Source organism: Halichoerus grypus, chromosome 8 (assembly GCF_964656455.1).
Source record: "Halichoerus grypus chromosome 8, mHalGry1.hap1.1, whole genome shotgun sequence".
NCBI classification, from domain to species: domain Eukaryota; kingdom Metazoa; phylum Chordata; class Mammalia; order Carnivora; family Phocidae; genus Halichoerus; species Halichoerus grypus.
Window position 1 is genome coordinate 47,321,382 of NC_135719.1, and position 21,550 is coordinate 47,342,931.

The window sequence follows — 21,550 nt, forward strand, 5'->3', positions numbered from 1 at the left end:
TGCTAATGTGTGATTCTGTTGTTTCTTAGTAGGGGATGTGTTGGGGGAAGCCTTACTTGACATTAGGCATAAATAGTAATTGGAGTTTGTCAAACTCACAATTTTGGAATCTACCACATATAAGTATAATATCAACTGACCTTTTCAAGACCTCAGCTTTTGGGGCGCCTGGGTGGCTCAGTCGGGTAAGTGTCTGCCTTCGGCTCAGGTCATGATCCCAGGGTCCTGGGATTGAGCCCTGCATCGGGCTCCCCACTCGGCGGGGAGTCAGCTTCTCCCTCTGCCCCTCCCCCCACTTGTGCACGTATGCACACGCATGCACATGCTCTCTCTCTCAAAAACTTAAAAAAAAAATAAAAAAGACCTCAGCTTTCTGGGGCTGTTGGCCCCTTCCAGGGGATACGGGGGATAAAGTGTCCAGGGCTTGTCTACTAAAGGCCCATGTTAAGAAGAGTGAGCGTGAGCTAGTAGTGCCATGAAAGTTGCATTCTACCTGGGCGCCTGGGGGGCTCGGGCGCCTGTGCTTGACTCTTGATTTCAGCTCAAGTCATCACAGGGTTGTGAGATCAAGCCCTGAGTTGAGCTCTGCACTGGGCAAGGGTCCTGCTTAAGATTTTCTCTTTCCCTCTGCCCCTCCCCACCCCTCTCCCTCTCAAAAAAAAAAAAGTCTAATGTGACCTACGTACGTGCCGACACAAGTTACTATGGACTGTCTGTCTGGGGTTTAAAGTGAGACTCGGGCTTTTTCCCCTCCATTTCTCTATTTGTGTAACAGAGTTGGGCACCTAGTAGGCCCTGAATTTTGGCTTCGATTTGCATATGCTAGTTTGATGAAACTGATGACAAAGTTTGAAGCTCCACGAGTTGGAAGGTAGGGAGAGACAAAAATAAACCTTTTTTTTCCCCTCAGAAAATCATGTGTTATGTAATAATTTTAGAGTGATGAAGACATAGATATTTTTATAATTTTAAAATATGTTACCCTGCCAGAGTATGAGAAGATTGACAGAACCAGTTTGCTTTCTCTCTATTTATAGAACTTGGCCACATCTAATTCAGAGAAGCAAGAGATTCAGGGACGCTAGACTTGGACGGCTGCATAATATGGGATGTGGTTCAAGGACCATCGAGCATGTCAGGCCATCACTGCAGACTCCTTGTAACTCGTGAAATGGGACATATGGCTACCTTCTTGTTCCCCACTGTGGAGAGGAGGGGAATAAACATCTTCACCGTGGCCTGTCGGATTTCTTTCACCTTAGGCCAGTCCCATAGCAATGGCCATCGGGAGAGCACGTGGAGTGCCCCTGGCCCTGCGCTGGCCTGCCATGGAAAAGCAGTCTTAGAAGAATCACTGTCTAAGGGTAAGCTGAGCGCTCCGTGAACTATTCTGAGTGCTTGCTGATGCAAAGCTAAATTTAGCAAACATGTGTCCAGTGTGGTCAGAGGTTCTGATTCATTGAACGTTCTGATTGATGGAGACAGAGCTTCAGAGAATTGTGTAATGAGGTAGAGTCCTTCACTCCCCAACGCCAAATTTAAAGCGGTCAAACAATTCAGGTATGGCATTCCGTCATTAAATACCAAATCTTACTGGAGGACTTCAGGTGGAGAAAGTGAAAAATCCAGTCAAGTGTACTGCCTTCATGCAGGATCGGTTGGAGAACACCCTAACGATGAACTTTCCTGGAATCTGTATGTCTCCTAAAAGCAGGCTGAGTGTGCAGGGCGAAGTTCACGTTCTGACTTAGGTTCCACTTCGGGTTTAGTGTAGTGATCTATCCTTGCATCTCTGGCATAGAAGCTGTTGCAGAAAAGGTCTTAAAAATTCTCAGTTTCATATTTTTGGCACTACCTGGCCTGTTATTAATATCATGAGTCTTGCTCTTAATGTGGATCTCTTTATCCAGAGTTCAGTGTGTGTGTGTAGCACCAACACCAGATTCTAGACTAGGAGGCATCTCGCTCGACTCTGAGGTGCTTCTCTGACGTGCAGTGAAGAATTAAGAGAGGTAATAGTAACCACGTGGGCCTTTTGTGGGAACACCACTGAGCCCCATTTCAGCTTTTAATGATTTGTGGTTCTACCTTGTTTCCTGTTGGAAAAGCACTGATTCAGAACCTGGACATCGTAGTTATTACCGCATCTTTGGAACACAGGTTTGGGAAGAAAAATGTTTCCTCTAAAATGCTGTTATATCTGTAACTGCTGATAGTCCCAAACCCCCCCCACAGGCACAGACCTGGGGGCATAAACAGGCCACATGAAGCGCTTCGTGACCAGCCTCCCTGGCTCTCTCCTGTGAAGGAGGTGACCAACCATTGCCTCTGCCTTTTCTCTTATCAACCAGGTGGCTTTAATGCTACAAAAGTGTGGGCTAAGTGAGGTCTGGGGTAAGAAACGGCACAGTTTAGGAGACCATCCTCTTCATCTGAAGCCCAAGGACACGGTCTGCACCAAATCCTGCCACTCTGGAAACCTCACAGGATGCCGTCAGTGGGGAAGTTAGAAGGCTTCAGGTTGGAGTTGAGGAAGAGCAACCGTAACGCATTCCTTTACCCAGGTGAGAGCTGAAACTGGATTCAGGGTCCAGCACTGATTGTGAACCTTCTTGGCGCCAGGCTGCGCCAGGCGTGGCAGAGACCACAGACTTGGGTAAGGCCGCAGGTTCTCTCTGGAAGCACCTCGTCCAACCCAGGTGACAGTAGGGGGCAAGCAAGATGAGGCCACAAAGGTGGGATGCTGGGCAGCAGGCGAGGTGCTGTGCCCAGCCTCAATTGCTGTGGGAAGGAGAGAGCAGAGCAGGCTGGGGAGAGCGGGAAGCCCAGCTTGGAGCACTGCCCTCAAACCTGATCCGTGCTGGAGTCACCTGTAGGGCCCCGCCCCGGAGCTTCTGGTTCACTAGGTCCTGAGCGCGGCCTGGGAAAGTATGTTTTGACCAGCCCGGGTGCTTACTGATGCTTCTGGCCAGGGTCCACACTTTGAGACCCACTGACGTAGAGGAAGTGATGCTTAAATTGAGCCAGGGCTAGGGTATGAATTGGGGCAGATGGGTGAGCAGAGGCAGCAGATTCTCAGTGGAAGTTGCGGCATGGACAGAGGTATGGAGAGAAAGCAAGGGGTTATGTTGGGAAAACCCACATAGTCCAGCTGGAGAAACAGTGGTAAATAAGGATGGAGTGGAATTGGGAGAAAACCTTGAAATACTACTTCGTGGAGCCAGTGCCTACTTGGGAGGTAATCAAGGAGCCCAACGGGTTTGGAGCGGAAGAGACATCTAACCATAATTACATTGCTGCGAAACCTAGCAGCAGTAGTCGCCCAAGCTAATTGATTAGCCCCACCTGCCAGGAGAGCTGTGTTGAGAAGGATTCTGAGGCTGAGAACAGACCCAGCACTGGGATTCGTGGTGTTTTTGCCGTGGGTAGAGAAATGGAAGGGTGGTAATTTCACTATGTGCCATCCCCAGACTAGAGGGGGGACACGTTAGGAGAACATCAGAATAGCTGAGATAAACAGTCATCCGGAACTGGTGAGTGGCGTTCCTTCGAGCATATGTAAGGACTTAATATAGGGTAGCACAGTGGAAGCAGATGTAAAAGATATTGCTAAGGTAGAATCTGCTAGATATGGGCAGTAACGGATTCATTTATTCAGCAAAAATTGGTGGCCCGAAGGCAGGGGTACAGGAAGATATAAACGTCGCTCACTGGGAACTCAGAGCGTAGAGGGGAAAGCGAACAAGGTCCCCACACAGTTGGGCCCCCTGGCCATACATCCGTGAGAGACTTTTTAGAGGAGATGTCTGACCTAGTCCCAAAGCGTGGGTGAAAGTGCTGCGGAGACCTGCTGGGGTGTCAGGCAGGCCCAGGGGCGGCGAGCATGGACTGGGGAAGAGGGCTCGGCACGGAGGGGAGTCTAAGGAGCTGCAGCGCCTGTCGGCTGCCGGGTTGCAGACTGTAACAGCTGTGACAGCCTGATAGCGGCCACATGATGAGAGCCCAGGGGTCCCTGAGAAAGGCTTTGGTGCTTGTGCTGTGGCCCGGGGGGTGGGGGGGCGTCTGAGGTCATGCGGGTCACAGGGCAGTGTGGATGATGCTTTTCCGGGAAGGCGGGGGCCAGGAGCTGTTGAGCTGGTGCGGTTGTCTGGGTGCTAAGGACCTGAAGTACAGGGCGGGGAGCGTGGACAAGCAGGACTGGGTGGCTGTGGGGGTGAGGGAGTGCGGGGTGATTGTGGCTTCTGGGGTGTAGGCCAGAGGAGAGGGAGGTGGTTTAACGAGGGCAGTGATGAATCCCACTTTTAACGATCGTGCGAGGTACTGTGGCACGTCCATGCGCCAGTAGCCAGTAGGCTGTTGGATACACGTCTGAAACTTGGGATTGATGTCTGGGCTATAAATACTGACTTGGGAGTCATTAGCATTAATGGGGCTTGAAATCATGTGGGGAGGTGAGATCACTCAGGAAGGAATGTCAAGAGTGCATACAGTGGTCTGGGAACACCGACCCGGAAGGAGTAGGCGCAGGCCCAAGAGAGAAGATTGCGTGGGAGGGCCAGGACAGTCGGGGAGTGGGGCCTTCCCAAAAGGGGGGCTTGGTCAACGGGATGGCGAGCACGGGAGAGAAATGCATAGAACCGCTCGGGACTTGGAGGAGGGGGGGGAGGGACAGGGGGGCAGGCTGATAAAAGTGGGGAGTCCCCAAAAAGTGCCAGCTTGAGCGATGTGGAAGAGAACTCGGGTTGGGGCTGTTGTGGTTTGGATCCCATTTACTAGGCAGCTGGAATTTAAAATTGTGGATCTGAAGGAACAAGGTTGGGTTAGAGATGGGGATTTGGGTCATTTGCAGAGAAATATACTGGCTAAATCCTTGGGGAAGACGGGACAGAACGGTAGAACTAAGAATTCTGAAAGCAGGAATTTGGTGCGGGCTGTGGGGGCCCAGAGGAGCCGCCCCTGTGAAATCGGCCTCCCCACTGCTAGGGGAGGTGTTTGGGGAGCTCCTTGGCAGGAAAATGCTAGAGAAACGGCCCAGTTAAAGGATTACTCTAGCCCCATGCCATCCTCCTTGCCCCCCTCACAAAAATTGTTTATTCATTTTAATCTTGTTTCTTAATCCACATTATCTGGGGTCAGTGAAGATTCAACCAGAGAGTCTTTTTCTCCTTGGGAGTTTTCACAGGCACTGACCAAGTGTGAAAACCTGCTTCTGTAGGAATCTAAAACTACCTCCACGCCTCTGGGAGGATGAACATGGCGGCACTCATTTTCCTGTACTTGAAGGTCTTTGACAAGCGACTGGATGCCCAATGTCCACACGGGCACAGCACATAGGACTGGGGCTTAGACGTGGGAAGCGAGGGGGACGCGCCCGGTGTCGCTGGAGGGCAGGCTGGCCCTGCAGAGTACCCTGGGTAAGTGAAAGAGGCTGTTGCAGAATGGGGGTGCTAGAGACATTGCTGAAGCCCCTGGAATCCCTCGGGGCTCCCTTTAAAATCCTCTCCCCACCCCGCAAGAAGAGATTGAGCTCCTGGCACAGGAGCTTTTCAATGAAAAGTTTATTAGAAGGGCACTTACAGGGGGAAGAGAGAGAGGACATAGATCTTTAACAGTAGGGGTACAATGCTTAAACAGGTGCTCTGCTCTTAGGATACAAAAGTTAGAAAAATCTAAAACACTATAAATACATACATGCTTTTTACAAAGGTATTCAAAGGTCAGGCTGGCTGAGAAGTGAAGACCATCAGCATCCTCCACACTCTGTTCCCCCCACCCCAATACACACCACCATAGAGAGTCCAGAACAGCCTCGTTGCAACAGCAGCAGGGAGGTGAGTGAAGAAGGGGAGGGGGCTCGGGCTCCATCCCTGGGGAGGGGGAGCCTGCAGGTGACTCCGAGCTGCCTGTTTGTACACGCTGCCACATGCTTAGCCAGCCCCCGGGCGGGGGGGCGGGGGGGACGGCTGCTTCTGGATGCTGAGCCACTGGGCCCCCGACTCTTCCCAGCCACGGTCCTGGGGAGGAGAGACCTTTCCAACTTTCTTCAAAAAAATTAAATAGTTCTCTGTCTTGAATGGTTTTAAGAAATTATTACATAAATATAAAACACCAGAATGCTAGAGTGTACATCAGCATAAAAAAATCAATTACAGAATCACTGAGAGCGTTTCTCAATCCAGTTTACACGATCGGCGAGTTGATGGGCTAGCTGTGTTTCTGGAAAGTTGCCTGCATGTCATTTCCCCACTGCCTGCCGTCGGAGCCCCAGCCTCTTGTGTCCGTGTTTTGCTTTCCCACCCTCTGGGGAAGTAGTTGATGCTCCTTAAAAGGATGATCTAGGAGGGAACATTCATGCCACAAAAAATGGTACAACGCAGCTGTGTTGCGGTTTTCTTCTAGTAAAGTGGGGACACATGTAGATCTTGGGGCCAACTCTGCCACTTAAAGTCACACAGAGTCCAGAACTAAACTCAGGCCCGCTCTTGCTATGGGTAATCCCCTTGGAAACCGTCCTGGGAACAGTCCCGATTCCTTTTCCTCCCTCATCCTTTTAAGGATGAGAGAGAGGGGCCTCAGGTGAGCTCAGGACCCAGGCTGAACCCTATCTGCCTTCTCCCCAGACTACATATATGCATGCATGACATGCACACGCTACTTAAAGCCTTTTCCTGCGGTTTGAGTAAAAGCCCTTAGCCCTGGAATAGGTCCAAACTCTAGGAAGCCAAGAGAAGATGGAGAAAAAAACTAAGCACAAGATACGTGCTACAGCTCATTCCAACACATTAATGATTTTAAAAAAAATCACCACGGTCAATAAAAAAAAAATACAACACAGACAACATAAGGACAATGGGAAAGTCTGCCAGCAGCCTTGCCCTTGCGTGTGTGTGTGCTTCCTAAGAGAAGAGTCAAAGTCCCCGCTCCTGACTCTCGGCTTGTCTCAAAATGTCAGATCGTCTACAGCCCGCCAGGAAGGTGGCCAACTGAGATGATGTTCCAGCACAGGCCATAACCCGAAGCCGCTGGGGCAGCTACCCACTTTGTGCTGGAAGGACCCAAGTTACTAAATAAAGTTGGGGCGGGGGGAGGAAAGGGAAGTTGGCTCCTGGGGGCAGGGCGCAGCCAAGGATCTCAGGCCCAGGGCTAGCTCCTCGGGGTCAGGGGCAGCACCAGCCCCAGGGTGAAGGCGACTGGGCAGGGAGCCCCGCCAACGACACTTAAAACTGCCCTCCACCCCGCCTAGACTGCCCTATTTTCTCTTGCCCCTTCAATTGTCCTTTAAAAAGTTCTTTTTAACGTGTAAATGCCATTCCTACAACAGGATTTTCAAACCAAGAAAACCAGCTTTGTGACCCGAAGGATGCTAATAGGACACAGTGCCCCCCCCCCCCCCCCAAGAACACAGCTGCAGCCTCTCTGATGGGAAGGGCACCACGTCCTCACCTCTGGGTCTCACTGAATCTCTTCCTTTCACATCCTCCTCCAGGAGTCTAGTCTATAAAGAAGAGGGGCCAAGTAAGCTTTTGGAGAAACACTTCATGCCTCCTAAAAGGAGCCCTCAGCCCTGAGCATCAAGGGGGCCGAGACACCATCCGGGCGTAGCCACTGGGTGGCCCAGACTGGGCTGTACCTGAAGCTAGTCCCCAAGAAACGGGAGGACTGCTGGGTGCCAGAGGAAGGCCTCGGAGGAGAGGAAGCAGGTGGAGAACGCAAGCCCTCAGAAACCGCTGTCCCGGCTTTTGGGGGAGGGCACGACGGCACCAGCGGAGGCCACAATGGAACACGCCCCCCCCCCCCCCCGCCCCCGCGTCTCAGCCCTGACCAGGGGCGTGCATGCACATCTGGGAGGTTCAGACGGCTTGCTGGAAGCAGCAGGGCACAGAGCGTTTCACAGCAGGCCAACTCCGGACCTGCAGAAGCTGACCCTCTCGGGGGGAGAGCGGCTGTGTGGGGTCTCTGGGTTCTGTGTCCACGGACCCACGAAAAGACCAGCATAGGTCTGGCACGGTGCTCCTCCCCTCTCTTCCTGTGTCCTCGGGGAGCCTGGAGAGCAGCTCTCCTACCTCGAAACCATAAGGCTAGAGCTGCAGAGGCATTAGGATCCTGCCGGGGAGGCACCGGGAAGCCCCCAGCGTCTCCATAAGGCATCAGAAATGCCGTCACATTTGAGATTCATACCTGCCAGTAGACATTTTCTCCCCTTCACCGGGAATAAGACAGGACTTCCATGGGAAATCCCTTTTCCTGGTAGAAATCCATGCAAAAAAGATGGGATAAAGTCATTTCATACAAAAACAGCAACGAGAATAAAGTACCAATTGCAAGTGGCAATGTTGTCTGCTGTATTCGGCAAAAGGCCAGTCGAAAAGGAGGGCTTTTTTTCCAGTTAAAATAATTTATAAGTTTCCTCACTAATTGCCACCGGGAGCAGTACTTCTTCTACAACACAACTGCTAGAGTTGTCACTGAGGATCCGCCGCCACGAGCTAGATAATCGTACGTCCCAGGGGAAAGATGGCCGACCTCTGCGCACCAAGCCTCCAATTTTCAAAGATGTAAAAAAAAAAAATTTAATAGCCCTTTTCATTTGCCTATGTTGGCCTGAGATTTTTCCCTTCTTGGTGAATTTGCTTCTGTTAATTTCAGTTTCCAGAAGTGCTGGCAGGTGTCTTCTCAACAAAACCTGGAAAAGCTTCACCTTGAGAGAGAGCTTGCTGGTTTCCCAGTCAATGTGCCAACCCGGGTTTTTTTTTTTAATATAAACATTCAAATGAGCATACGATAAAGCTCATTCAATTAATGCAACTATGTAAACCAAGAGAGCCGGATGCATGAGAATAGCAAGTGCGCTCTTCCAGAGGACTGGAGACCCACACAGCGGAGGGCAGCCTCAGCTCAGGAGCCGCTGACGCCACGGCAGCCTCCTGCTTCACGTGACTGCACGTACATCTCTGAGATTGACACGAGAAGAGAAACCATACACTGCGTACGTGCTGAGCCTCGGCGGGCCTCCAACCGTCAGAGTGAGAAGGGACAAGTTTACGAGACGAGGTGTCCCACCAACTCCCCCCCCCCCCCGGCCCCGTGTGCATGTTCTGAACACACTGGCTCACCCTTCTCAGTACGCTCCGAGGGGAGAGGGACAGGCGAGCCCCCCTCCCCTCCCCAAGTCAATCCGGCTCCTGGGGTGACGGCCTGCTGGAGGCTGGGGCTCAGGAATGCCCCACTGAAGCGTTTGTTACAGCGCCAGAGGGCTAGGCGAGAGGTCCGCTCCCGCCCCTCCCGCCCCTGCAGGCTCCACCCTACCTAGAACACCCAAGGTGAGGTTCACACTCCAGTCTGGAACCGATGGCCATTTCCTGTTGGACAGTGACATCCCAGATTGCTGTCATTAAAAGAGAAGGGGGCTGGGAGGAGGGGGCAGGTGGGGGCCAAAGGGCAGATGGGTTCGGCAGACACAGCTGTTCAGAAAATCCATCTCTGGATTTGCTTTTGCGTTTTGGAAAACAGGTTGGGGCCGCTTTGATTGGAGGGAGAAAAGTTTCTTCTTCATTGACAATGGTGAGTTGAGTTCCAATTTTCTCCACCTCCTACGCGGCCTTTTCCCCCCAAGCCCGCCCTCCCCCCACCCTCCCCCTTCACACCCAACGTCTCTAAGACACACTGGAACAGCGGATGCTTGGGGAGCCCATCTGGGTGAGGACCTTGTCAAGCCACTGCAAAGGCCCATTCAGGTGCAGCTCGATCCAGCAGGGGGTGCTGGTCACGGTCTGTCTCCTGCAAGATACAGGGAGAGGGGTGGGGTGGGAGACTTCAAAAATGTCCAGAAGGACACACCTACAAGTCAGAATACCTTTTCCTGCTTTGGTGAAAGTCTTCTTCCCAGAGCCAGAGATAGGTCCGTGGCGCCTTGCTAGACCCAGCTCTAGAGGAGGTCCCAATAAATGGCTGAGACTGCCAGGCCGAACTCCTCCAACTAGGAAGAGCCTTGAGTAAGTCAGGTTCTCCTCATGGGGAAGGAGATAGCCCTTCAAGGGCTAAACATGTGAGGCAAATTCCAGGGTATCTCACTTGCCCACCCGTTTCTGGAACAGTTCCCCCCAGTGAAGAACTTCCAGCCTGAGCAAAGGTCTCCCAGGGTCCCATCTGCCGTGAATGGGCAACCCCATCTCCAGCCCCAGGCCCAGTCCCGGCAGGCCATGATGACGTGTGTCTGTCTGATGGAGGGTGTTGTTTGCAAAGCGCCGACAGAATCCACATGCCATCAGTTCCCAATGTGCTGATATAATTCCCATCTATGGCCTTATTTTGGAAAATCTTACGAGCAGAGCGAGCCATGGAACAATTACTGGAAAAAACCAAGGCACACCACACGTTTCTTTTCCCCAAAGCACTGGTTGGCTGATGACGCAGCCCGCAGGCGAGCTCCCAACGGCCTGCAGTGAGCAAAGACTATCTGCCCCGGCCGGGGGCGCTGGTACCGGCTGGAGGCGGGAGGCCTGCGCCCGGGGCCCTCGCCGCTTCTGGCCATCTCACGGGAGGGATGAAACCTTACTCTCTCTGGCACAAGAGGCAGAAGGAGGGCAAGACTGTTCTGGGAAGGGGCCGCACCCGCCCGTTAGGCTGCTCTGCGGGGCTGCCAGGTGGCAGGGACGTGGTGGGCCGCCCAGGACCCGGCGTGTTGGCAGCATGTCCCGAGTGGTGACACAGGGCCCCTAGGGAAAGGCTTCCACCACCGAGGGGCCTCTTCCCAGCACTCGGAGCTGGAGGGCCACGGTGCTGCGCCAGCTTGAGGGATGCTCGCTCAAGGCCACTGCCCGCCTTGCTTGGCCTACGCTGGGCCCAGGTGGAGGTTTCTAGATGGCCTCGTGGACCCCGGGGTGCCTCTCTGACCCGTGGTGCCTGAGTGCAGTCCTCTGGACTGAAGTCTGGGTGTAGGAAGAGCAAAAGGACCTCTCTCTGGCTCTTTTCCAATGGGGTCCATCTAAGTATTTCCCTTCCCCACTAAAAGAAAAATACTAATTTTAAAACATTTTACTCTGGACCCATAACTGATTTCAGCCAGGGCCAAAAGGTGGGCTAAAACCTCTCTCGGGCTGGGCCTTCGGGCCTGGGCTCATCGCCTCAGGCCATCATAACTGGGCTGTAAGTTCTCAGTTGGTCACTCATCCTGGATTTCAGAGAGACCCCCACAGACCAAGGTGCTGTGTTCCCTGGTCCTGTGGGGCAGACACAGGGCAGAGCAGCTAAAATACCGTAAAGAGAAGAGGACTTTACGAGCCGAAATCCTCTAATGAGAATCTGACTTTCCATAAGTCATGCTCATCTGGATTTCATTACAAACGGTGGCCCAGAGCCAATATTGAAATGGGTTTGGCCTGGGTGCAGAATGACTACAAAACAAAATGGATTCCAAACATCTGGAAAAATGAAGAGAAGCGGGGAGTCACTTGCAAGGCGCTGGCCCCAGCTGACATGTGGGCACCTTGGCGTCTGGCGCGGGAGCCGGGGGCAGGAGGGGGACATGGCCCTGGCCCTTGCACACATCCTGTCTAGGTGTGGAAAGAAAAGGGACCGGATTCGCTAAACCCAAACCAGAATGTTCTGAGAGATTCGACCGCACAGACCAGGTAGACCCGACCAGTGGGCCATGTTTAAACCAATATCTGAAATTCTGAAAAAACTTTCTTAGCAAGTAAACTGTTCCTTTATGACTACCCAAATCTTCTCCCATCCACCTCTCAATTTTAATACCGGAGAGCCTCAGGGTCACCCAAGTCAAAGGCGGAGCCCCAGAGGAGGGACGAACAGGATGAAGACTTAACTCCCTGGAGAGGGTCGTCCTAAAACCATCTGCCCAAAATGAACGAGGAAGCAGCCAAGAGGCACAGTTCTAGGCTCAGCTTTTCCGCTAACGATGTGACTTCAGGCAAGTCACTTTCCCTCCCTGGGCCTTGGTCCCCTCATCCATGCACCAGGGGTGATGCCAGCGTCCCCGCCCAGGGTGGTGGTGAGGAAGAACTAGAACATGTATGTTTATGGTGTTTGAGAAACCGAAGTGCCTGGCTCTTCCTTATCCAGTGTGGCTCGGGCCCTCCCGGTCTGCCAGGCCACGGCCACTGATCCTTGGCCTCTGCTCTTTGGGGCGAGGGTGGCCTAGCTCATCTCTGAGGGGCCCCTGCTCTGCTGTTTGAGTCATGTGCACTCGGGTCCCCATGATATGTGGCACCCAGACCTGACCTGTATTCTGCTCCCCAGCCTTTGACGAAGCTCATGCGGATGGTACACATCCGCGTCAACTGGTAGACCGCCTCGAAGCCCTGGTTGACGGACTGAGCCAGGAGGGCGGCAAACTCCTGGTTGTTGAAGATCTTCAGGTTGCACCCTGCCAAGAGAACAAAAGCAGCGCTCGTGGGGACAGAGGCATACGTGTCCAGTGCCCCACTCCTGGCTGAAGCCACCCCTGGGTCATCCAGAATGGCATACCTCACCCGGCTCAAGTGGCACACAGTTATTCCGTGCGCTAGCCCCACACTCGACACTCGGCACCACGCTAGGGACAGGCCCCCTCGGTCCCTGCCCTAAGCCGTCCTCACCTCAATGGAGAGGTGTGGGTGGATTAAACACTGGCCTGTAAGCTCCAGCTCCTGGAGCCAGGGAACGCAGAGGAAGACTCTAAAGTAGGCTACCAACAATGAGAGAGATGGTTTGGAGAGCTGGGCCTTGCCCTGGGCAAGAGGGCCAAGGCAAGACTCCAGGGACCAGAGAGAGAAGGTGCCCAAGCCAGAATGCCCACAGCCGTGGGAGGCATGGCTGCCCGCCTGGGGAGCAGGAGCCCTTGACATCAGACGGAGGGGAAGCAGGCCAGAGGAAAGGCTCCTTCCTCAGCCTGCCGCTCCAACAGGACGCTCGGCAGAGGGTCCCGGGGTACCTTCCACCCAGGCTTCCCTGGTGAAGCCACCTGGGACCAGGAAGGAGCACGAGACTGGGGCCACATTTTGGCCTTTGGGCACAGGGCTGGGTCAGGGTGACATTCGCAGCAAAGTGAAGACGTCTGTCTAACTCTCCAGGCAGTAAAACCAGAGACAGGCCCAAATAAAGTTTATAATAAATCTTCCTGAAGTCCTACCGCCCGGGTGCCAGGAATGTGTCAGTCAGAAAAAGAAAGACAACAGCACATGCTGGGAATACCCAGAAGGTGAGCTAAGGTGACGTTTATTAACGGGCCAACACTGGACTCCTAATCTTGCCGTGTGACTCTGGGCCGGTCACTTTCTCTTTGGAAGCCCTGCCTCCGAGGTCCTCCCACCTCTGATGGTCTATGAGTTAACAAACCCCACCACGGCCCCCTCACCAAAAAGGTGGGGGAAGGGCTGGGGACGGGAGTGGTCACAATGCCAGGAACACAACCGGGCTTCGGGTTCTCATCTTCTCCAAGGGAAGTGTGGTGACCCCGGGGCAGCAAGAAGCGCAGGAGCACTAGACTCGGGGGCCACACGGCCCCCTGGCTCATCCCGGCTCAGCCACTGCCCAGCTGTGTGCCTTGGGGCAGGCGGCTCAACCTCTCTGAACTGGTCTCCTCGCCTGAGGAGCCAGGATAATTGGAGAGGGCTAAGTGAGAGCAAAGCTATTGATGTCCTCTGTAAACGCGACCACATAATGCGCAGGAAACCGAGAGCGCTGTTCTTTCAGACCTTCTGCGTTCCTCGGCTGGCCCTGCCCAGAGCCCACGGCTCCGCTACAGCATTTGCTGCTGAGACGAGGAAACGCGTGCCGCGCACAGTACCCGCCGGTCCCAGCCCGCACTCGGCCAGCAGCACGGCCTGGCGCTGCGTGCCGGGGACAGGCGGGCTCGGCCGGGGCTCTGGGCCTTGGTTTTGTAAGTCCAGAGGCCCGGACGGGGCCCGTCTCTGCCCGTGTTGCTGCGTGGCCGTGGCCCTCTCCACGCCACCCTCTGGGGTGCAGCCGGACACCCTTTCTTGGAGCACAGGTGGGATTCATCAGCTCCACTCAGAAAACCCGCAAGAGCTCCCCAGAGTAAAAGCACAACTTTCTCACGGCCTTCTGTGGCCTGGCCCCATCATGCTTTCTAAACATTTCCTGTCTCTTACACGGCCTCTCCAGCCAGTGCCACCGTATGTGCCCTACCCTCCGTCACCTCCGGGCTTTGGCCCATATTGTTCCCTCTGCTTGGAATGCCCTTCAAGGTCCCACCCGCTGGTCACCCTGTGTCGAATGCCAACCAGCCTGCAATGCCTGCGTGCCTCCTCCACGAAGCCTTCCCTGATCCATCCCAATGGTTAAATGAGTTTTGCTCCCTGGCTCCAAGAGCACCTTATCTGTGCTGCTTGCCTGGTACTTAGTACCCTTCCTCGTATTAAACCCATTCGTGTCTTTGTCTTGTGGCCTCAGCTGGCCGGCAAGGCCTGTGGGGACAGCAGCAGGGCGTCCCGGAGCCCTGCGTCTCCCTCAAGCACCTGGCGTGGCGCCCCCATGCCGTGCGAGTTCGTGGAGCGAAGGGGAAAGCACAGTGCCTGAGCACCTGTGCGCACAGGGCAACAGGCAGGGACGCACGCTCAGAGGCAGGCCCGCCCGCAGGGTCAGGGAGAGCGCAGCAGGGCAGCGAGACGCAGGAGAGAGCCGAGTGAGGCGCCGCCAGGCAGCCAGTGCAACGCGGAGGAGCAGAAAAGGAAGGAGAACCCGCCCAGCGGCCCAGGCGCATACCTGGTGGGATCTTGCAGACGGTGGCCGGGTGCCAGCCGTAGCGCTGGTTACAGTTGGGAGACTGCACAAAGATGGCGCTGTCGCTGAGGCACTCCGCGAAGACCTCCCCTCCGATGTAGTAGAGCCGCACGCCGCGCCCTAGGGAGATGTGGGTCAGACTGGCCCGGGGGGACCAGCGGAGGCTTGCGAGGGGGACAGCTGCAGCTGGGGCTCCGACGGACTGCTGCTCTGCGTCTCACCAGGCCAGCAGGACCCAGGGCGCACGCTTAAACCCGCACGGGGACGTGGGGGCGGCACTGGGTCCCTGACGCTGGAGGTGGCGGATGGCGAGGGGAAGGGGCGTGGGGTAAGTCTCCCTAACAGCCTCCACCGCGGACGAGCTATCGGCCAGCACCAAGGTACTCAGCCCCTGAGCCTCAGTTTCTCCGCCTGGAAGATGGGGCGATGATAACACACGCCTCACAGGGTGGCCGAGGTGCACACGGCGAGCGCCCGCTAAGCGTGAGCGGCCACCGCGGCCACTGCCATGGACACGCAGCAGACCCGCAGAGCTCCTCCTGAGCAGACTCCCAGGAGCCCTTGAGGACAGCGATGGCCTCGTGCCACCCCCGCACGTTCTCTCCTCCATGCATTTTTCTACAACATTCCATAGGTTTATGTCAATCACTTTTCCTCCATCTCTTAAAAATCCATTCCAGATGGACAGAAATTATTTTTAATTGGCTCTGCAGTCCGAGCAAGCAGTTACGTAAACACTCTGACGATGAGTTCTGCTCTCGGCCAGGGGAGGTTCTCTCCTCCTGCACAGGAAGGCCTCTGTTGCCTTCTGGGGAAGAGGCTCCGAGGGCTGGAGGACGGAGCCAGATTCTACAGGCACGGCGTCCAGTGGGGTAGAGACCAAGGGGTCTCTGGGAATTCTGCCTCCTCGTCCCGCCACGGCCCCAGCGCCCCTTTCTTCTTGGGGGGTGCTACAAGACTCGGTGTCACAGACACGCAGGGTATGGGCAGACTTGGGGTTCGCGAGGAGGGGCCGCTGGGTTACGTCCGTCAACAGCAGAGGCAGAGGCGGAAGACCCCAACCGAAAGAACAAAAATGTGTTTTGGTAATTCGGGAACTATTTTTAAAATGTAGAGGAGCATAAGGAGAATAGGTAAACACCTATGGAAGCCACCCAGGATCAGTATCTTTTTTAAAGTAAAACAAATGGGGAGGCTGTCTGGGAAGGCTGCAGGCTCAGTGACAAGGGGCTGTTTGTCACCAACTAGGTCACATGGTGTGGCCTCTGCAAGGCTCTGCTGTCCCCTGGGCATCAGGTTATTCCCTGGAGAACGAGCACCCAGGCCCAGACCCATGGCTTCCAAACTTTTCTTCTCTTAACAATAAAATCCTCTCCTCAAATGAAATCGTCCATGAAAATCCAAGATATAGTAAGAACAAGATCAAGGGTGCTCTGGTTCACTTAGGACCAGACCCCCTGCTGCCCTGCCCAGCTCCGGAGTTTGCCCTGGAGCCAACCCCCGGGGGCTCTGAGCTGAAAGTACCCTATTACACCGTCTCCAGGTGTGGAAATGGCCTTCCGATGGACTCAGGATCTCAAAATTATGAATATCCAAGTGACACACACACAGCTCCTTCTTCCATAAACCAAGTGGTCTCCTACTACGTCCTGGATGTTAGAAGGCAGAATGTTAGCACCAGGGCTGTTCTGGCAGCCTAGAATAATTGTATATGAAATTAACAAATAGAAGATCATTCGTTAAAGACGGACACCGCCTACCTATCCCCCTATCAGTCAGTACTTTAGGGGTATGTTTATTAAGATACATATATTGCCCTTTTCATAGACTTGCCATTCTTGTCCCCTCAAGTTGAGTGTTTTTCTCCATGGCTTTCCCCTCTTCAGACTTAATCTGTGTTTCCGAATGGGAATGACCAAGCAATGTGAACTCTTCTGGTCTGGCCCCTAAACGGGGCAATACAGAGTTTGGGGGCTGGCTGGGGGAGTGGGTCCTCTCCCCAGGTCCCAGCAGGAGGCGCGGCACAGCGGGGGCAGATCGGTTCTGGGCAGAAGCTGCTGGGGCTGCTGGGTGGGGGGGGAGGGGGGGTGGTGGATGGGGAGACAGGGCGCCCTTACCGATGTGCCTCCGCGTGAGCTCCACGGCTGCGTTCCTGTTGACGTTGGAGAGCAGCCCCAGGCAGAAGCGCTCCGAGTTGGAGGGGTCGGTGAAGCCATCCACTGTCATGGAGGGCTGCGAGGCGTGGAATGTCTCCCCAACGCGCTGGTTCAGCTCATAGTAGGAGATGGAGCACCAGAAGGCTGGCTCGCAGTAGGTGACAGGCTGCAGGTCTGGGGAGACAGGCCAGGCTACTGGGTCAGGGGCCCCCACGTCGCCTGCTGCTCAGCGAGCTCCCCTGGATGCTCCGTAAGGCTGTTTCTGTACCCCTCCGAGGGTTATGATCCCCGAAGCTCGTGCCTTGCATTAAACTTGCAGGATCCAATGCTCTAGTGTTTGGAAAAGCCTTCCACTAGCCTGGCCGCTTTCATTTAGTCCTAGCTCACAGAGGCCCTGTCTGGCTGGCTGGCCTTGGGTTGGAGCGGTCTTCAAGGAGGGCCAGGCACCACCCAGCACCTGGGCAAGCCCGCTGGACAGGCCTGGCAGGTTCCCCGGGGGCGCCATGCCACCCACGCGGCCACCTCCCGGAGTAACCCATGGTGATCTCGGCCTCCCAAAGGGCTTTCAGCTTTCGGCTCTGCCTGGTCTCGGGCCCTCCTAGCCTGTGGAGCGGCAGCGACCGAGCCTGTAAAATGACAAGGCTGGCGCGGCCCAGGGGCCTCCACAGGGCGCTGGGCCTCCGACCACACAGGCTCGGCCCACAGAGTGAACCAGGTCCACGGCTCTTATTAGAGAAACTATCTTCCAAATGTCTCCACATGCTGTCTGTCCAGGTGGCTAAGATGCCAAGTCACTGAAAAGACATTCTCAGTGGCACGCATCCGTCACTCCCGCCCAAGCCGGGACAGGGACACATGGCCCCAGACGGTGCCGGCTGTCTTTGAGGGAGCAGAATAGCCCCTGGGTGAAAACCACTGCCTTCGAGGGTCAGCCAAGTCATGGAGCGCAAGCTTCAACGCCAGGCGGCCTGGAAGGCACTCGGCGCTGGGGCCGGACCAGCTGCGCGACTGTGAGCGGACCAGGGCAGCTCGGAGCTTCAGCCTCCACATGGCTCCCGGCAGCCACCGGGCGGGGAGCCCGCTTTACCTCGGCCGCCATCTGCGGATGGACCGGGAGGGACCACGAAGTGCGGGGCACGCCTCAAGCACTCGCTACGTGGTGCTGACGATTAGAACTGATGTACGTGAACCTGAGTACGTCCTGCTCCTGTCCTGGCCTCCGCTGCAGGGGAGGCAGAGCGTCCTTGCCCCTTTCCGCTCTTCCCAGGGGAGAGGGAGGGGAAGATGAGGGAAGGCAGGGGATCGAAGCTACTTTTAATGGGGGAGGGAGGAGTGACGGGGCAGGGGCGACCAGGGCTTGTGGCCTGTGTCCCGGGGGTTGGGTTGAGCCACACGGGCCACATCCGGCTCTGGCGTCACTCGATGCTTCGACATTCCAATGAGATAAGCTATATTCTAAACAATGTGGTCACTAATGAGCTATGTTGCTTTGGAGACCTTAAAAAAAAAAGCCCAAGAAATCCAAGTATAATCCAAGCGCTCAGAGGGGTCGGGCAACGTGTCTGAGGCCAGAGATGCTGAGCAGGGGCTGCGGAGCACCAGCGCCCAGGGGCAGGTTCTGCTGGCCTTGTGTGTGAGCCCTCCTGGCCTGGAGAGTGACTGTAGCTTTACTGGGACACACCTAGCGCAGACCATCCAGGTCACTGTGCAGCTGGCGTGGGTCAGCCTGGAGAGGCAGCTGGGGCTGATGTGCGCTGGCCCTGGTTTCCCCGGTAAAGTACAGAACAGAGTCCTCACCCCAAATTACAAAGCCTTCCAGCACCCCCTGGGCTTAGTCCAGACAGGAGAGAGAGAGCTTGGCTCCCAGGAACCCTGGCACAGCCTACCCATCAAAAGAAGAAAAGCCACAGGCCACCCATCGGGTAACACGGTGCCAGAACCACTCAGGGGAAATGTGGGCTTTGAGGCATCTCAGAATCAGAGACAGGCTTGGGGTCCTAGCCCAAGAGGCCCCCCAAGCAGATCTGAGCCCTTATCCAAACATCCCTGCAACTTACAGATACACACTGGACAGTGTGGTGGAAAACACTGGACTCGGAAGCCTGACACATAATTAAGGAGATGCTAGTTTGGGGAGTTGCGGGGAGAGCAGTGCAGTCAGGCCAAGGCAAAGTCTGAAGGGTACGGATGAGCTGGCCTGTGTTCAGAAGCAGGACTGACCCGGAGCAGTGCCCCCAGCCACGTATTCACAAGTCTCCACAAACAACCAGAAGTCCTGCCTTTCACCTCTGTCCCTCCTGGCACCTCTCAGCTGCTTCCTCAAGGACCTTCTGCAAGGGGGCGCTGCAGACCGAAATGTATGCTCACCACCTCTGGGTTCTGCCTTGAATGGCAACCTATTTTTTAAACAGCATGTATGTCCTCATTTTTTTTTCCCACCCCAAAGACTTATCCACACCATGGTTAAGTACAAGAGAAACAAAAAGTCAGGACTCGGGAAAGGAGAACATTATAAACAGGATAACCATGGGCTATAGCTACTGACAGAGCACTCAGCTTGGCTCTGAGCTTCCTAGCAGACAAGGCAAAAAGGGAGCATCATATGCTACATGGCTCTGGTTGTGAACAGATAATGCTTACAAGTTCTGCAGGGGAACAAAGCTTGTCCTGGCCCTAAGTCTCAAAAGAAATCTTTTAAGGAATCAGGTGGCAACCTCTCCTCCCACATCCGTCAGGCCAGCCAGCCTGAATTCCAAGAGTCTTCCAACACACGAAGAGGCCATTTTGCATAAGGTTGCTTCTTGCAAAGGACCTGAAGACATGCCACTCAGAGGCTCCTGTGGGAGGACGACTCTACAGGGCTAAGGGCACTTGACTCCCTGACAGTGGTTTTGCTTCTCCAGGCCAAAGACTCGGCACACCCGGCAGGCTAGACAATGGCAGGTGCCCAAGGCCGCCCCCTGCACACGGCCCTGCTCCCGGCCGGACTGCTGAGTCTGTACTAATCGCCCTTCCCAGAGCAGAGGTGTTGGAGACGCAGGAACCTCCAGCTCGCGCTGCCCTCCGCCCCCTGCCCCCCCCAGCGGGGTATCGGCCAGGCTTCTCGAGTGGCGGGGGGCACTTAATTCCCGGCTGGCCCCCTGCCAGCCTAACGGTGCTGGCTGGCTTGGGTTTCGAGCCCTATTCCAAGCTGGCGTAGACTTTCTGTTTTGTTTAAGGAAAAGAAAACAGAATAAAACCCAGAAGGCAACACTTGGATTAAGGGATGCCTATTAAAAACATGTGCAAGAGATCCAAATCCAGTAAAGGAAAAGGAGGGGGGACAGAAGGGGGAAATCAACTTTCTACTATGAATCAAAAGCGGGGGGCAGCAAAACACTGAAGTTGCAAAGGCTGAAGGTCAGGACGTGAATGAACTGCCTTCGCCTGGGCCCACCTCACCTGTGGCAGGCAGCGTGACCTCCCGTCCCGGAGACACCACACTCCAGTCCCCAGGGACCCCCACGGTCCCCACTGCCTGGGCTGTCCCCCGACTCCCCCCCCCCCGACCCCAGGTCATGTGGCTGTGAGACAGTCCCTCACAGCTCTTTCCTTTTGAGCCCCTGCTGTCCCCAAGGGTTAGTTCCTGCGGGACCGGGACGGCGGGGTCGCCGCACCGAGGACCCCAGTTCCAACCTATCTCACTGAGGACGACGACAAAACAAGGTGTGCAGGGAAAGCAGCCCGCGCTCTTTCAGCCCAGCGCCAGCTTGCTGCAGCCGAGACCAGACGCACAGTCTAAGGGAGACCCTCGGGCTGGCGACTGCCTTGCTGGCGTCGGGGGGCCTGTAATTTCTGAAGCTCACGGAGAGCAGAGCCCGAGGAGGCCCTAGCAGGAGCTTTGTGCAGCAACACGAGGACCGCTGCAACCAGGCAGGGCTGCACCCTGGAGCCCCGCCTCTTTCAGGGGAGAAGCAGTGTCTCCCCACTGCCGCCCCCCTCCCACGGTTCCCGGCAGGAGCCGAAGCACCTCATCCAACTGCAAGCACTCCCTGGTACCTCTTCTCCCTCGGTCAAGGCCCCTCCCCAAAGCAAGAACAACTTACTCACCGGCAGAGCCAGCTCCTTATCCTTTTCCTCTTTCCACTTCCCTCCTCCTTCCCCTCCATTTGGCCCAATCCTTGACTTCAATGCTTAGGAAAGCCCAGGTGACTCATCTAGCAGGCACGTCACCTGCTCACACCCCTTTCCCCGAAAGGAAGACAGAGCTGCTGGGGCTCCCCCTCTGACAAGGGGCTGAGCTGGCAGGCAGTCACTCATCTGGGCCCCGCCCCAGAAGTGGCAGGAGCCCCAGTCCCTTGCCTGGAGGGGGAAGGAAATGAGGAGCGAGCCAGAGGTCCTCTGTTTTCTCTCTTCCCGCATAATTTCTTTGCAGGAAATAATCCGATGTCCTGAGATGTCCCCATCCTCCTCTGCCGTCATCTTGCCTTTTATTTGCCCCGCCCATACCCCTGCCCGACCTCAGCCCCCACCTCTCCCCGCATGTGCTCCGAGGGTGCCCCTGAACTCCCTAGTCACCTCAAAGCCTCTCGTTCCACCTGCGCACTGGCCTCCCACCCCCTCTGGCTGCCGGGGCCCAGCCCTCCCCCCTTGACCCTTGGTCTCTTCCCCAA

At 55.4% G+C, this 21,550-nt stretch overlaps 1 protein-coding gene across 3 annotated transcripts in view; it reads right to left on the reverse strand.

Annotated features, from left to right (window-relative positions):
- Nucleotides 1-5,543: 5,543 nt before the first annotated feature.
- The window catches only part of SMAD3 (SMAD family member 3), a 114,377-nt gene continuing 98,370 nt past the window's right edge, over nt 5,544-21,550 (reverse strand). For all 3 annotated transcript variants that reach the window (XM_036087120.2, XM_036087121.2, XM_036087122.2), the window contains 4 exons: nt 16,860-17,072; nt 14,725-14,862; nt 12,241-12,385; nt 5,544-9,777 (listed from right to left, as the gene is read on the reverse strand). In XM_036087120.2, coding sequence (XP_035943013.1) covers nt 9,654-9,777; nt 12,241-12,385; nt 14,725-14,862; nt 16,860-17,072 — 620 coding nt within the window. In that variant the 3' untranslated portion in view covers nt 5,544-9,653. The remainder of the gene's footprint in view (nt 9,778-12,240; nt 12,386-14,724; nt 14,863-16,859; nt 17,073-21,550) is intronic.